The 18,768-nt window shown below is 50.7% G+C and overlaps 1 protein-coding gene across 1 annotated transcript in view; it reads right to left on the bottom strand.

The window, feature by feature from the left end:
* Positions 1–18,768, bottom strand: part of LOC140458942 (protein c-ets-1-A-like) — a 52,571-nt gene that overhangs the window by 31,753 nt on the left and 2,050 nt on the right. The window contains exon 2 of the mRNA XM_072553676.1: positions 13,283–13,399. Within this exon, the coding sequence (XP_072409777.1) occupies positions 13,283–13,399 (117 nt within the window). The remainder of the gene's footprint in view (positions 1–13,282; positions 13,400–18,768) is intronic.

The raw sequence follows: 18,768 nt of genomic DNA, 5'->3' as shown, positions 1-18,768 counted from the left end.
GGGGTATTGGGGTACAGAGGTACCCCAATACCCCATCACCATCATTAACAATTAATCCATACCTCTGTTCCCGAATACATCAGCGGCATCATTAAAAATTAACCCCCCACCTCTGTACCCCAATACCCCACAGCCATCATTAACAATTAGCCCCCACCTCTGTACCCCAATACCCCACCACAATCATCAACAATTAACCCCCACCACTGTACCCCCATACCACACCATCAGTAACAATTACCCCCAAATCTGTACCCCAATACCCCACCATCATTAAAAATTAACCTCCACCTCTGTACCCCAATACCTCGCCACCATCATTAACAATTAGCCCCCACCTCTGTACCCCGATACCCCACAGCCATCATTAATAGTTACCCCCCCACCTTTGCACCCCAATACCCCACCACCATCATTAACAATTAACCCCCACCTCTGTACCCCAACACCCCACAGCCATCATTAATAGTTACCCCCAACCTTTGCACCTCAATACCCCACCACCATCATTAACAATTAACCCCCACCTCTGTACCCCAATATCCCACAGCCATCACTAACAATTAACCACACCTCTGTACCCCAATACCCCACCAACATCACTAACAATTAACCCCCACCTCTGTACCCCAATACCCCACCATCATTAAAAATTAACCCCACCTCTGTAACCCAATACCCAACCTCCACATTAACAATTAACCTCCAACTCTGTACCTCAATACCCCACCACCATTAACAATTACCCCCACCTCGGTACCCCAATACCCCACAGCCATCATCAATAATTAACCCCCACCTCTGTACCCCAATACACCACCATCATTAACAATTAGCCCCCAGCTCTGTACCCCAATACCCCAGCCTTATCAGTAATAATAAACCCCACCTCTGTACCCCAATATACCCCAGCATCATCATCAATTAACCCCCACCTCTGTAACCCAATACCCCACGATCATTATTAACAATTACCCCCATCTCTGTACACCAATAGCCCACCATCATTCACAATTAACCCCCACCTCTATACCCCAATACCCCAGCCCAATCATTAACAAGAAGCCCCCAACTTTGTACGCCAATACCCCAGCACCATCATTAACAATTAACCCCCACCACTGTACCCCAATACTCCACCATCATAAACAATTAACCCCCACCTCTGTACCCCAATACCCCAGCCCCATCATTAACAATTAATCCCCACCTCTGTACCCCAATACCATCATAAACAATTAACCCCCACCTCTGTACCCCAATACCCAAGCACCATCATTAACAATTAACCCCACCTCTGTACCCCAATACCCCACCGCCATCATTAACAATTAACCCCCACCTCTGTACCCCAATACCCCAACACCATCATAAACAATTAACTCCCACCTCTGTATCCCAATACCCCAGCATCAACATTAACAATTAACCCCCAACTCTGTACCCCAACACCCCACAGACATCAGTAATAATTAACACCCACCTCTGTACCCCAAAACCACACCGCCATCATTAACAATTAACCCCACCTCTGTACCCCAATACCCCACCATCATTAACAATAACCCCCACCTCTATAACCCAATTCCCCACCGCCATCATTAACAATTATCACCCAACTCTGTACCCCAATACCCCACCATCATTAACAATTAACCCCCACCTCTGTACCCCAATACCACGCCGCCATCATTAACGATTGACCCCACCTCTGTACCCCAATACCCCACTGCCATCATTAACCATTAACCCCCACCTCTGTATCCCAACAGCCAACCACCATCATTAACAATTAACCCCCACCTCTGAACCTCAATACCCCACTGCTATCATTAACAATTATCCCCACCTCTGTACCCCGATACCCCACAGCCATCATTAGTAGCTAACCCCCCACCTTTGCACCCCAATACCCCACCAACATCATTAACAATTAACCCCCACCTCTGTACCCCAACACGCCACTCATCATTAACAATTAAACCTCACCTCTGTACCCTAATACCCCACCGCAATCATTAACAATAAACCCCCACCTCTGAAACCCATACCACACCATCATTAACAATTACTCCCAACTCTGTACCCCAATATCCCACACAATCATTAACAATTAACCCCCACCTCTGTACCCCAATACCCCACCATCATTAACAATTAACCCCCACCTCTGTACCCCAATACCCCACCATCATTAACAATTAACTCCCACCTCTGTACCTCAATACCCCATCGCCATCATTAACAATTAACCCCACCTCTATACCCCAAAACCCCACCGCCATCATTAGCAATTAACCCCCACCTCAGTACCCAAATACCACAGCACCATCATTAACAGTTACCCCCCACCTCTGTACCCCAATACCCCACCGCCATCATTAACAATTAACCCCCACCTCTGTACCTCAATACCCCACCATCATTAACAATTAACCCCCACCTCTGAACCTCAATACCCCACCGCCATCATTAACAATTAACCCCCACCTCAGTACCCAAATACCACAGCACCATCATTAACAATTACCCCCCACCTCTGTACCCCAATACCCCACCGCCATCATTAACCATTAACCCCCACCTCTGTATCCCAACAGCCAACCACCATCATTAACAATTAACCCCCACCTCTGAACCTCAATACCCCACAGCCATCATTAGTAGTTAACCCCCCACCTTTGCACCCCAATACCCCACCAACATCATTAACAATTAACCCCCACCTCTGTACCCCAATACCCCACCGCAATCATTAACAATTAACCCCCACCTCTGAAACCCATACCACACCATCATTAACAATTAACCCCACCTCTGTACCCCAATACCCCACCATCATTAACAATTAACCCCCACCTCTGTACCCCAATACCCCAGCATCATCTTTAACAATTAACCCCCACCTCTGTACCCCAATACCCCACCATCATTAACAATTAACTCCCACCTCTGTACCTCAATACCCCATCGCCATCATTAACAATTAACCCCACCTCTCTACCCCAATACCCCACCATTATTAACAATTAACCCCTACCTCAGTACCCCAATACCCCACCATCATTAACAATTAACCCCAACCTCTGTAACCCAATACCCAACCGCCACATTAACAATGATCCCCATCTCTGTACACCAATACCACAGCAGCATCACTAACAATTAACCCCCACCTCGGTACCTTAATACCATACCGCCATCATTAACAATTAGCCTCCACCTCTGTACTCCAATACCCCACTGCCATCATTAATAATTAACACCCACCTCTGCACCCCATTACCCCACCGCCATCATTAACAATTAACACCCACCTGTGTATCCCAATACCCCACCATAATTAACAACTAACCCCCACCTCTGTACCCCAATACCCCACCGCCATCAGTAATAATTAACACCCACCTCTGTACCCCAATACCCCACCGTCATCATTAACAATTAACCCCCATCTCTGTATCCCAATACCCCAGCATCAACATTAACAATTAACCCCCACCTCTGTACCCCAATACACCACCGCCATCATTAACAATTAACACCACCTCTGTGCCCCAATACCCCACCATAATTAACAACTAACCCCCACCTCTGTACCCCAATACCCCACAGCCATCAGTAATAATTAACCCCCACCTCTGTACCCCAATACCTCACCATCATTAACAATTAAGCCCCACCTCTGTACCCCAATACCCCACCGCCATCATTAACAATTACCCCCCACCTCTGTACCCCAATACCCCACCGTCATCATTAACAATTAACCCCAACCTCTGTACCCCAATACCCCACCATCATTAACAATTAACCCCCACCTCTGTAACCCAAAACCCAAGCGCCACATTAACAATGACCCCCATCTCTGTACACCAATACCACAGCCACACCACTAACAATTAACCCCCAGCTTTGTACCCCAATACTCCACCATCATTAACAATTAACCCTCACCTCTGTACCGCAATGCCCCACCATCATTAACAATTAACCCCCACCACTGTACCCCAATATCCTTCCGCCATCATTAACAATTAACCCCCACCACTGTACCCCAATACCACAACATCAGTAACAATTGCCCCCAAATCTGTACCCCAATACCCGACCATCATTAAAAATTAACACCCACCTTTGTATCCCAATACCCCAGTAACATCATTAACAATTAACCCCCACCTCTGTACCCCAATACCCCACCATCATTAACAAATAACCCCCACCTCTGTACCCCAATACCCCAGCACCATCATTAACAATTAACCCCCACCTCTGTACCCCAATACCCCAGCACCATCATTAACAATTAAACCCCCACCTCTGTACCCCAATACCCCACCGCCATCATTAACAATTAACCCCACGTCTGTACCCCAATACCCCACCGCCATCATTAACAATTAACCCCACGTCTGTACCCCAATACCCCAGCACCATCATTAACAATTAACCCCATCTCTGTACCCCAATACCCCAGCACCATCATTAACAATTAACCGCCACCTCTGTACCCCAATAACCCACCGCCATCATTAACAATTAACCCATACCTCTGTTCCCCAATACACCAGCGACATCAGTAAACATTAACTCCCACCTCTGTACCCCAATACCCCACCATCATTAACAATAACCCCCACCTCTGTAACCCAATTCCCCACTGCCATCATTAACAATTATCACCCAACTCTGCACCCCAATACCCCACCATCATTAACAATTAACCCCACGTCTGTACCCCAATACCCCACTGCCATCATTAACAATTAACCCATACCTCTGTACCCCAATACACCAGCGACATCAGTAAACATTAACTCCCACCTCTGTACCCCAATACCCCACCATCATTAACAATAACCCCCACCTCTGTAACCCAATTCCCCACTGCCATCATTAACAATTAATCCCCACCTCGGCACCCAAATACCACAGCACCATCATTAACAATTAACACCCACCTCTGTACCCCAATACCACACCACCAACATTAACAATTAACCCCACCTCTGTACCCCAATACCCCACCATCATTAACAATAACCCCCACCTCTGTAACCCAATACCCCACCGCCATCATTAACAATTATCACCCAACTCTGTACCCCAATACCACACCGCCAACATTAACAATTAACCCCACCTCTGTACCCCAATACCCCACCTCCATCATTAACAATTAATCCTCACCTCAGTACCTCAATACCCCACCGCCATCATTAATAATTAACCTTCACCTTTGTACCCAAATATCCCACCGCCATCATTAACAATTAACCCCCACCACTGTACCCCAAAACCACACCATCAGTAACAATTACCCCCAAATCTGTACCCCAATACCCCACCATCATTAACAATTAACCTCCACCTCTGTAACCCAATACCCAACCGCCACATTAACAATGACCCCCATATCTGTACACCAATACCACAGCAGCACCATAACAATTAACCCCCAGCTCTGTACCCCAATACTCCACCATCATTAACAATTAACCCTCACCTGTGTACCGCAATGCCCCACCATCATTAACAATTACCCCCACCTCGGCACCCAAATACCACAGCACCATGATTAACAATTAACCCCCACATCTGTATCCCAATACCCCACAGACATCAGTAATAATTAACACCCACCTCTGTACCCCAAAACCACACCGCCATCATTAACAATTAACCCCACCATCATTAACAATAACCCCCACCTCTGTAACCCAATTCCCCACCGCCATCATTAACAATTATCACCCAACTCTGTACCCCAATACCCCACCATATTTAACAATTGACCCCACCTCTATACCCCAATACCCCACCATAATTAACAATTAATCCCACCTCTATACCCCAATACCCACCACCATCATTAACAATTAACCCCCACCTCGGTACCCCAATATCTCACCGCCATCATTAACAATTAACCCCACCTCTGTATCCCAGTACCCCAGCATCAACATTAACAATTATCACCCAACTCTGTACCCCAATACCCCACCATCATGAACAATTAACCCCATCTCAGTACCCCAATACCCCATCATCGTTAAAAATTAACCCCCACCTCTGTACCCCAACACCACAAAACAATCAACAATTAACCCCCACCTCTGTACCCCCATACCACACCATCATTAACAATTACGCCCAACTCTGTACCCCAATACCCCACCTCCATCATCAACAATTAACCCCCACCTCTGTACCCCAATACCCCAGCACCATCATTAACAATTAACCCCCACCTCTGTACCCCAATACCCCAGCAACATCATTAACTATTAACCACCACCTCAGTACCCCAATACCTCACCGCCATCATTAACAATTACCCCCACCACTGTACCCCAAAACCACATCAGTAACAATTACCCCCAAATCTGTACCCCAATACCCCACCATCATTAAAAATTAACCTCCAGCTTTGTACCCCAATACCCCACCACCATCATTAACAATTAAGCCCCACCTCTGTACCCCAAAACCCCACCGCCATCATTAACAATTAACCCCCACCTATGCATCCCAAAACCCCACCGCCATCATTAACAATTAACCCCCACCTCAGTACCCCAATATCCCACCGCAATCATTAACAATTAACTCCCACTGCTGAAACCCATACCACACCATCATTAACAATTAAACCCCACCTCTGTACCCCAATATCCCACAGCCATCACTAACAATTCACCCCACCTCTGTACCCCAATACCCCAGTAACATCATTAACAATTAACCCCCACCTCTGTACCCCAAAACCTCACCTCCATCATTAACAATTAAACCCACCTCTGTGCCCCAATACACCACCATCATTAAACATTAACTCCCACCTCTGTAATCCAATACCCCAGCCCCATCATTAACAATTACCCCCATCTCTGTACACCAAGAGCCCACCATCATTAACAATTAACCCCCACCTCAGTACCCCAATACCCCACCGCCATCATTAACAATTAACCCCCACCTCTGTACCCCAATACCCCTGCCCCATCATTAACAATTAACACCCACCTCTGTATCCCAATACCCCAGCATCAACATTAACAACTAACCCCCACCTCTGTACCCCAATACCCCACAGCCATCAGTAATAATTAACACCCACCTCTGTACCCCAAAACCACACTGCCATCATTAACACTTAACCCCACCTCTGTACCCCAATACCCCACCATCATTAACAATAACCCCCACCTCTGTAACCCAATTCCCCACCGCCATCATTAACAATTAACCCCCACCTCTGTACCCCAATACCCCACCGCCATCATTAACAATTAACCCCACCTCTGTACCCAACACCACACCGCCATGATTAACAATTAACCCCACCTCAGTACCCCAATACCCCACAATCATTAAAAGTTAACCCCCACCTCTGTACCCCAACACCACACCGCCATCATTAACAATTAACCCCACCTCTGTATCCCAATACCTCACCGCCATCATTAACAATTACCCCCACCACTGTACCCCAATACCACACCATCAGTAACAATTACCCCCAAATCTGTACCCCAATACCCCACCATCATTAACAATTAACCCCCACCTCTGTACCCCAACACCCCGTCACCAAAATTAACAATTAAGCCCCACCTCTGTACCCCAATACCCCACCGCCATCATTAAAAATTAACCCCCACCTCTATACCCCAAAACCCCACAGCCATCATTAACAATTAATCACCAACTCGGTACCCAAATACCACAGCCCCATCATTAATAATTAACCCCCACCTCTGTACCTCAATACCCCACCGCTATCATTAACAATTAGCCCCCACCTCTGTACCCCGATACCCCACAGCCATCATTAATAGTTAACCCCCAACTTTGCACCCCAATACCCCACCACCATCATTAACAATTACCCCCCACCTCTGTACCCTAATACCGCACCGCAATCATTAACAATTAACCCCCACCGCTGAAACCCATACCACACCATCATTAACAATTAAACCCCACCTCTGTACCCCAATATCCCACAGCCATCACTAACAATTAGCCCCCACCTCTGTACCCCGATACCCCACAGCCATCATTAATAGTTAACCCCCATCTTTGCACCCCAATACCCCACCACCATCATTAACAATTAACCCCCACCTCTGTACCATAATACCCCACCGCAATCATGAACAATTAACCCCCACCTCTGTACCTCAATACCCCACCATCATTAACAATTAACCCCAACCTCAGTACCCCAATACACCGTCACCAACATTAACAATTACCCCCACCTCTATACCCCAATACCCCACCATCATTAACAATTAACCCCACCTCTATACCCCAATATCCCACCATCATTAACAATGACCCCCACCTCTGTACCCCAATACCACACCGCCAACATTAACAATTAACCCCCACCTCTGTACCCCAATACCCCAGCACCATCATTAACAATTAACCCCCACCTCTGTACCCCAATACCCCAGCACCATCATTAACAATTAACCCCCACCTCTGTACCCCAATACCCCAGCACCATCATTAACAATTAACCCCCACCTCTGTACCCCAATACCCCAGCACCATCATTAACAATTCAACCCTACCTCTGTACCCCAATGCCCCACAGCCATCATTAATAATTAAACCCCATCTTTGTACACCAATACCCCAGCACCATCATTAACAATTACCCCCACCTCTGTACCCCAATACTCCGCCATCATTAACAATTACCGCGACCTCTGTACCTCAATACCACACCGCCATCATTAACAATTAACCCCACCTGTGGACCCCAATACCTCACCATCATTAACAATTAACCCCCAGCTCTGTACCCCAATACCCCAGCCCCATCATTAACAATTAACCGCCACCACTGTACCCCAATACCACACTGCCATCATTAACAATTAGCCCCCAACGTTCTACCCCAAAACCCCACCATCATTAACAATTAACCCCATCTCTGTACCCCAATACCCCACCATCATTAAAAATTATCCCCCACCTCTGTTCCCCAATACCCCAGCCCCATCATTAACAATTAACCCCCACATCTGTCCCCCAATACGCCAGCACCATCATTAACAATTAACCCCACCTCTGTACCCCAATACCCCACCATCATTAAAAATTATCCCCCACCTCTATTCCCCAATACACCAGCCCCATCATTAACAATTAACTCCCACCTCTCTACCCAAATACCCCACCGCAATCATTAATAATTAACCCCCATCTCTGTACCCCAATAAACCACCGCCATCATTAAAAATTATCCCCCACCTCTGTACCCCAACACCACACCACCATCATTAACAATTAACCCCCACCTCTGTACCCCAATACCCCACCATCATCAAAAATTATCCCCCACCTCTGTACCCCAACACCACACCACCATCATTAACAATTAACCCCATCTCTGTACCCCAATACCCCACCATCATTAAAAATTATCCCCCACCTCTGTTCCCCAATACCCCAGCCCCATCATTAACAATTAACCCCCACCTCTGTTCCCCAATACACCAGCCCCATCATTAACAATTAACCCCCACCTCTCTACCCAAATACCCCACTGCCATCATTAACAATTAACCCCCATCTCTGTACCCCCATAACCCACCGCCACCATTAAAAATTAACCCCCACCTCTGTACCTCACTACCCCAGCACCATCACTAACTATTAACCCCCACTTCTGTACCCCAATACCTCTGCCCCATCATTAACAATTAACCCCCACCTCTGTACCCCAATACCCCAGCACCATCATTAACAATTAACACCCACCTCTGTACCCCAATACCCCTGCCCCATTATTAACAATTAATCCCCACCTCTGTACCCCAATACCCCAGCACCATCATTAACAATTAACACCCACCTCTGTACCCCAATACCCCTGCCCCATTATTAACAATTAATCCACACCTCTGTACCCCAATACCCCAGCTCCATCATTAACAATTAACCCCATCTCTGTACCCCAATACCCCAGCACCATCACTAACAATTAACCCCCACCTCTGTACTGCAATACCACACCGCCAACATTAACAAATTAACCCCCACCTCTGTACCCCAATACCCCACCATCATTAACAATTAAATACCACCTCTGTTCCCCAATAACACAGCGCCATCATTAACGATTGACCCCCACCTCTTTACCTCAATACCCCACCATCATTAACAATTAACCCCCACCTCTGTACCTCAATACCCCACCGCCATCATTAACAATTAACCCCCACCTCTGTACCCGAATACTCCATCATCATTAACAATTAACCCCCATCTCTGTACCCCAATACCCCTGCATCATCATCAACAATTAACCCCCACCTCTCTAACCCAATACCCCAGCACCATCACTAACAATTAAACTCCACCTCTGTACCTCAATACCCCACTGCAATCATTAACAATTAACCATCTCTGTACCCCAATAACCCACCGCCTCCATTAAAAATTAACCCCCACCTTTGTACCCCAATACCCCAGCACCATCATTAACAATTACCCCCACCTCTGTATCCCAATATCCCACCACCATCATTAACAATTAACCCCCACCTCGGTACCCCAATACCCCAGCACCATCAATAACAATTACCCCACCTCTGTATCCCAATACCCCTGCCCCATCATTAACAATTAACCCCCACCTCTGTACCCCAATACCCCACCACCATCATTAACAATTAACCCCCACCTCTGTACCTCAATACCCCACTGCCAGCATTAACAATTAACCCCCACCTCTGTACCCCAATACCCCAGCGCCACCATTAACGATTGACCCCCACCTCTGTACCTCAATACCCCACTGCCATCATTAACAATTAACCCCCACCTCTGTACCCCAATACACCAGCCCCATCATCAACAATTGACCCCACCTCTGTACCTCAATACCCCACCGCCATCATTAGCAATTAACCCCCACCTCTGTAGCCCAATACACCAGCGCCATCATTAAGGATTAACCCCCACCTCTGTACCCCAATATCCCAGCACCATCATTAAGGATTAACCCCCACCTCTGTACCCCAATATCCCAGCACCATCATTAACAATTAACCCCCACCTCTGTACCCCAATATCCCAGCACCATCATTAACAATTAACCCCCACCTCTGTACCCCAATACCCTACCATCATTAACAATTAACCCCTACCTCTGAAACCCAATACCCCACCGCCATTATTTGCAATTAGCCCCTAACTCTGTACCCCAATACCCCGGCACCATCATTAACAATTAACCCCCACATCTGTCCCCCAATACGCCAGCACCATCATTAACAATTAACCCCCACCTCTGTACCTCAATACCCCACCATCATTAACAAATTAACCCCCACCTCTGTACCCCAATACACCAGCACCATCATTAACGATTGACCCCACCTCTGTACCTCAATACCCCACCGCCATCATTAACAATTAACCCCCACCTCTGTACCCGAATACTCCATCATCATTAACAATTAACCCCCATCTCTGTACCCCAATACCCCTGCATCATCATCAACAATTAACCCCCACCTCTCTAACCCAATACCCCAGCACCATCACTAACAATTAAACTCCACCTCTGTACCTCAATACCCCACTGCAATCATTAACAATTAACCATCTCTGTACCCCAATAACCCACCGCCTCCATTAAAAATTAACCCCCACCTTTGTACCCCAATACCCCAGCACCATCATTAACAATTACCCCCACCTCTGTATCCCAATATCCCACCACCATCATTAACAATTAACCCCCACCTCGGTACCCCAATACCCCAGCACCATCAATAACAATTACCCCACCTCTGTATCCCAATACCCCTGCCCCATCATTAACAATTAACCCCCACCTCTGTACCCCAATACCCCACCACCATCTTTAACAATTAACCCCCACCTCTGTACCTCAATACCCCACTGCCAGCATTAACAATTAACCCCCACCTCTGTACCCCAATACCCCAGCGCCATCATTAACGATTGACCCCCACCTCTGTACCTCAATACCCCACTGCCATCATTAACAATTAACCCCCACCTCTGTACCCCAATACACCAGCCCCATCATCAACAATTGACCCCACCTCTGTACCTCAATACCCCACCGCCATCATTAGCAATTAACCCCCACCTCTGTAGCCCAATACACCAGCGCCATCATTAAGGATTAACCCCCACCTCTGTACCCCAATATCCCAGCACCATCATTAAGGATTAACCCCCACCTCTGTACCCCAATATCCCAGCACCATCATTAACAATTAACCCCCACCTCTGTACCCCAATATCCCAGCACCATCATTAACAATTAACCCCCACCTCTGTACCCCAATACCCTACCATCATTAACAATTAACCCCTACCTCTGAAACCCAATACCCCACCGCCATTATTTGCAATTAGCCCCTAACTCTGTACCCCAATACCCCGGCACCATCATTAACAATTAACCCCCACATCTGTCCCCCAATACGCCAGCACCATCATTAACAATTAACCCCCACCTCTGTACCTCAATACCCCACCATCATTAACAAATTAACCCCCACCTCTGTACCCCAATACACCAGCACCATCATTAACGATTGACCCCACCTCTGTACCTCAATACCCCACCGCCATCATTAACAATTAACCCCCACCTCTGTACCCAAATACCCCACTGCAATAATTAACAATTAACCCCCATCTCTGTACCGCAATAAACCACCGCCATCATTAAAAATTAACCCCCACCTCTGTACCCCAATACCCCAGCCACATCATTAACAATTAACCCCCACCTCTGTACCCCAATACCCCATCATTAAAAATTAACCCCCACCTCTGTACCCCAATACCCCACCGCCATCATTAACAATTAGCCCCCAACGTTCTACCCCAAAACCCCACCATCATTAACAATTAACCCCATCTCTGTACCCCAATACCCCAGCCCCATCATTAACAATTAACCCCCACATCTGTCCCCCAATACCCCACCATCATTAACAATTAACCCCCACCTCTGTACCCCAATACCCCACCATCATTAACAATTAACCCCCACCCCTGTAACCCAATACCCTACCGCCATCATTTACAATTAGCCCCTAACTCTGTACCCCAATACCCCAGCTCCATCATTAACAATTAACCCCCACCTCTCTACCCAAATACCCCAGCCCCATCATTAACAATTAACCCCCACTCTGTACCCCAATACCCCAGCCCCATCATTACCAATTAACCCCCAGCACTTCACCCCAGACCCAGCCACTACCTTTGGGAAGGAGACAGTTCTGGAGGGTGCTGTCCATTCTGTGGAAGGAAGGTTCATTTGCCCCAGTCATGAACTGTGTGTAACTCGGAGGTACCAGGGGGAACTCAGCATCGATCCCTGTGGAGCACCATCAGTGGGGGAGGTTTAGTCAGGGCTGCACTCTCTCTCCCTCCCCGACACTCTACCCCCACCCCCCCTCCCCCCACCACTCCAGCCTCACTCCACCGTCCCCGAATCCCTCTTCCCCCACTACCTCTGTTCACTCTCCCTCTCCCTCTACCCCACCTCCTCTCTCCCAATCCATCTTTTCCCAATCCCTCTCCCTCCCTCCGCAATTCCATTCCCCTCTCCCCCATTCCCTCACCCCACTCTCCCCATTCCTTCCCCCCAACACCCTCCCCAATCTCTCCCCTACTCCCCAACTCCCTCCACCACCCCTTCCCCAATCCCTCTCCCTCACTCCTCATTCCTCTCACTCCCTCATCCCCCCGATTCCCTCCCCCCACTCCCTTCATTCTCTCCCCCATTCCCTCACCTACTCTCCCATCCCCCACTCACTCCCTTGCCCTGCTCCCTCCCCCACGCTCTCACATCCACACCCACACACCCACACACACCCACACTCACTCACACACCCACACTCACCCACACCCACTCACACTCACTCACACACCCACACCCACACACCCACACACACCCACACTCACTCACACACCCACACTCACCCACACACACCCACACTCACTCACCCACACCGACACTCACTTACCCACACCCACCCACACTCACCCACACTCACTCACACACCCACACTCACCCACACCCACCCACACTCACCCACACCCACTCACACTCACTCACACCCACTCACACTCACTCACACACCCACACTCACTCACCCACACCGACACTCACTTACCCACACCCACCCACACTCACCCACACCCACCCACACTCACCCACACCCACCCACACTCACTCACACACCCACACTCACCCACACCCACCCACACTCACCCACACCCACTCACACTCACTCACACACCCACACTCACTCACCCACACCGACACTCACTTACCCACACCCACCCACACTCACTCACACACCCACACTCACCCACACCCACCCACACTCACTCACACACCCACACTCACCCACACCCACCCACACTCACCCACACCCACCCACACTCACCCACACCCACCCACACTCACTCACACACCCACACACACCCACACTCACCCACACCCACTCTCACAGCCACCCACACTCACTCTCACAGCCACACTCACTCACCCACACCGACACTCACTTACCCACACCCACCCACACTCACCCACACCCACTCTCACAGCCACCCACACTCACTCACCCACACCCACTCACACTCACTCACACACCCACACTCACTCACCCACACCGACACTCACTTACCCACACCCACCCACACTCACCCACACCCACCCACACTCACTCACACACCCACACTCACCCACACCCACCCACACTCACCCACACCCACCCACACTCACCCACACAGCCACACTCACTCACCCACACCGACACTCACTTACCCACACCCACCCACACTCACCCACACAGCCACACTCACTCACCCACACCGACACTCACTTACCCACACCCACCCACACTCACCCACACCCACTCTCACAGCCACCCACACTCACTCTCACAGCCACCCACACTCACTCACCCACCCACACTCACTCACCCACACTCACTCTCACAGCCACCCACACTCACTCACCCATACTCACTCACTCACACACCCACACTCACTCACACACCCACACCCACCCATACTCACTCACTTACCCACACCCACCCACACTCACCCACACCCACTCTCACAGCCACCCACACTCACTCACCCATACTCACTCACTCACACACCCACACCCACCCACACTCACTCACTCACCCACACCCACCCATACTCACTCACACACCCACACTCACTCACTCACACACCCACACTCACTCACTCACCCACACCCACCCATACTCACTCACACACCCACACTCACTCACTCACACACCCACACTCACTCACTCACACACCCACACTCACTCACTCACCCACACCCACCCATACTCACTCACTCACCCACACTCACTCACTCACACACCCACACTCACTCACTCACACACCCACACTCACTCACACACCCACACCCACCCATACTCACTCACACACCCACACTCACTCACTCACACACCCACACTCACTCACTCACCCACACTCACTCACTCACCCACACCCACCCATACTCACTCACACACCCACACTCACTCACTCACTCACCCACACTCACTCACTCACCCACACCCACCCATACTCACTCACACACCCACACTCACTCACTCACTCACCCACACTCACTCACTCACCCACACCCACCCACACTCACTCACTCACTCACCCACACCCACCCATACTCACTCACACACCCACACTCACTCACTCACTCACCCACACTCACTCACACACCCACACCCACCCACACTCACTCACTCACTCACACACCCACACTCACTCACACACCCACACTCACTCACACACCCACACCCACCCATACTCACTCACACACCCACACTCACTCACTCACACACCCACACTCACTCACTCACACACCCACACTCACTCACTCACCCACACTCACTCACTCACACACCCACACTCACTCACACACCCACACCCACCCATACTCACTCACACACCCACACTCACTCACTCACACACCCACACTCACTCACTCACCCACACTCACTCACACACCCACACTCACTCACTCACACACCCACACTCACTCACACACCCACACCCACCCACACTCACTCACTCACTCACACACCCACACTCACTCACACACCCACACTCACTCACTCACACACCCACACTCACTCACTCACTCACACACCCACACTCACTCACACACCCACACTCACTCACTCACACACCCACACTCACTCACTCACACACCCACACTCACCCACACTCACTCACTCACACACCCACACTCACTCACTCACCCACACTCACTCACTCACCCACACTCACTCACTCACCCACACTCACTCACTCACCCACACCCACCCATACTCACTCACACACCCACACTCACTCACTCACTCACCCACACTCACTCACCCACACCCATACTCACTCACACACCCACACCCACCCACACTCACTCACTCACACACCCACCCACACTCACTCACTCACACACCCACACTCACTCACACACCCACACCCACCCACACTCACTCACTCACACACCCACACTCACTCACACACCCACACTCACTCACTCACACACCCACACTCACTCACTCACACACCCACACTCACTCACTCACACACCCACACCCACCCACACTCACTCACTCACACACCCACACTCACTCACTCACCCACACCCACCCACACACCCACACCCACCCACACTCACTCACACACCCACACTCACCCACACACCCACACCCACCCACACTCACTCACACACCCACACCCACCCACACTCACACACTCACTCACACACCCACACTCACTCACACACCCACACCCACCCACACTCACTCACACACCCACACCCACCCACACTCACTCACTCACTCACACACCCACACTCACTCACTCACCCACACCCACCCATACTCACTCACACACCCACACTCACTCACTCACACACCCACACTCACTCACTCACCCACACCCACCCATACTCACTCACACACCCACACTCACTCACTCACACACCCACACTCACTCACTCACACACCCACACTCACTCACCGACACCCACCCACCCACACACACCTACACGCATCCACACTCACTCACTCACCCACATCCACCCACACTCACACCCACCCACCCACACCCACCCACCCACACACACCTACACGCATCCACACTCACTCACTCACCCACACCCACCCACACTCACACCCACCCACCCACACCCACCCACCCACACACACCTACACGCATCCACACTCACTCACTCACCCACATCCACCCACACTCACACCCACCCACCCACACCCACCCACCCACACACACCTACACGCATCCACACTCACTCACTCACCCACACCCACCCACACTCACACCCACCCACCCACACCCACCCACCCACACACACCTACACGCATCCACACTCACTCACTCACCCACATCCACCCACACTCACACCCACCCACCCACACCCACCCACCCACACACACCTACACGCATCCACACTCACTCACTCACCCACACCCACCCACACTCACACCCACCCACCCACACCTACACGCATCCACACTCACTCACTCACCCACACCCACCCACACTCACACCCACCCACCCACACTCACCCACACATTCACACTTACTCACTCACCCACCCACACTCACTCACCTACACGCACCCACACTCACTCACCCACCTGCACTCACACACACCCACGCACACCCACCCACTCGCACATCACTCACACCCACCCACACCCACCCACTTAAGCGCATCCACACTCACTCACTCACCCACACCCACCCAAACTCACTCACTCACACATTCACACTCACTCACATACCCACACTCACACACTCACCCACGCCCATCCACATTCACACACACCCACGCACACCCACCCACTCACACTCACTCACGCACCCACCCACACTCACTCACCCACACCCACCCACTCACACACCCACCCACACTCACACACCCACCCACCCACACTCACACACCCACCCACACTCACACACCCACACCCACCCACACTCACACACCCACACCCACCCACTCACACACCCACCCACACTCACTCACCCACACCCACCCACTCACACACCCACCCACACTCACACACCCACACCCACCCACTCACACACCCACCCACACTCACACACCCACCCACACTCACACACCCACCCACACCCACTCACACACCCACCCACACACCCACCCACACTCACACACCCACACCCACACCCACCCACTCACACACCCACCCACACTCACGCCCACCCACACTCACACACCCACCCACACTCACTCACCCACACCCACCCACTCACACACCCACCCACACTCACTCACCCACACCCACACACTCACACACCCACCCACACTCACACACCCACACTCACTCACACACCCACCCACACTCACACACCCACCCACACTCACACACCCACCCACACTCACTCACCCACACCCACCCACTCACACACCCACCCACACTCACACACTCACCCACACTCACACACTCACCCACACCCACCCACTCACACACCCACCCACACTCACCCACACCCACCCACTCACACGCCCACCCACCCACACTCACTCACGCACCCAGCCACACTCACTCACCCACACCCACCCACTCACACACCCACCCACACTCACACACCCACCCACAGTCACTCACCCACACCCACCCACTCACCCACACCCCCCCACAC

This window comes from Chiloscyllium punctatum, chromosome 34, assembly GCF_047496795.1.
Source record: "Chiloscyllium punctatum isolate Juve2018m chromosome 34, sChiPun1.3, whole genome shotgun sequence".
NCBI classification, from domain to species: Eukaryota; Metazoa; Chordata; class Chondrichthyes; order Orectolobiformes; family Hemiscylliidae; genus Chiloscyllium; species Chiloscyllium punctatum.
This window is presented reverse-complemented; position numbering and strand designations above follow the sequence as displayed.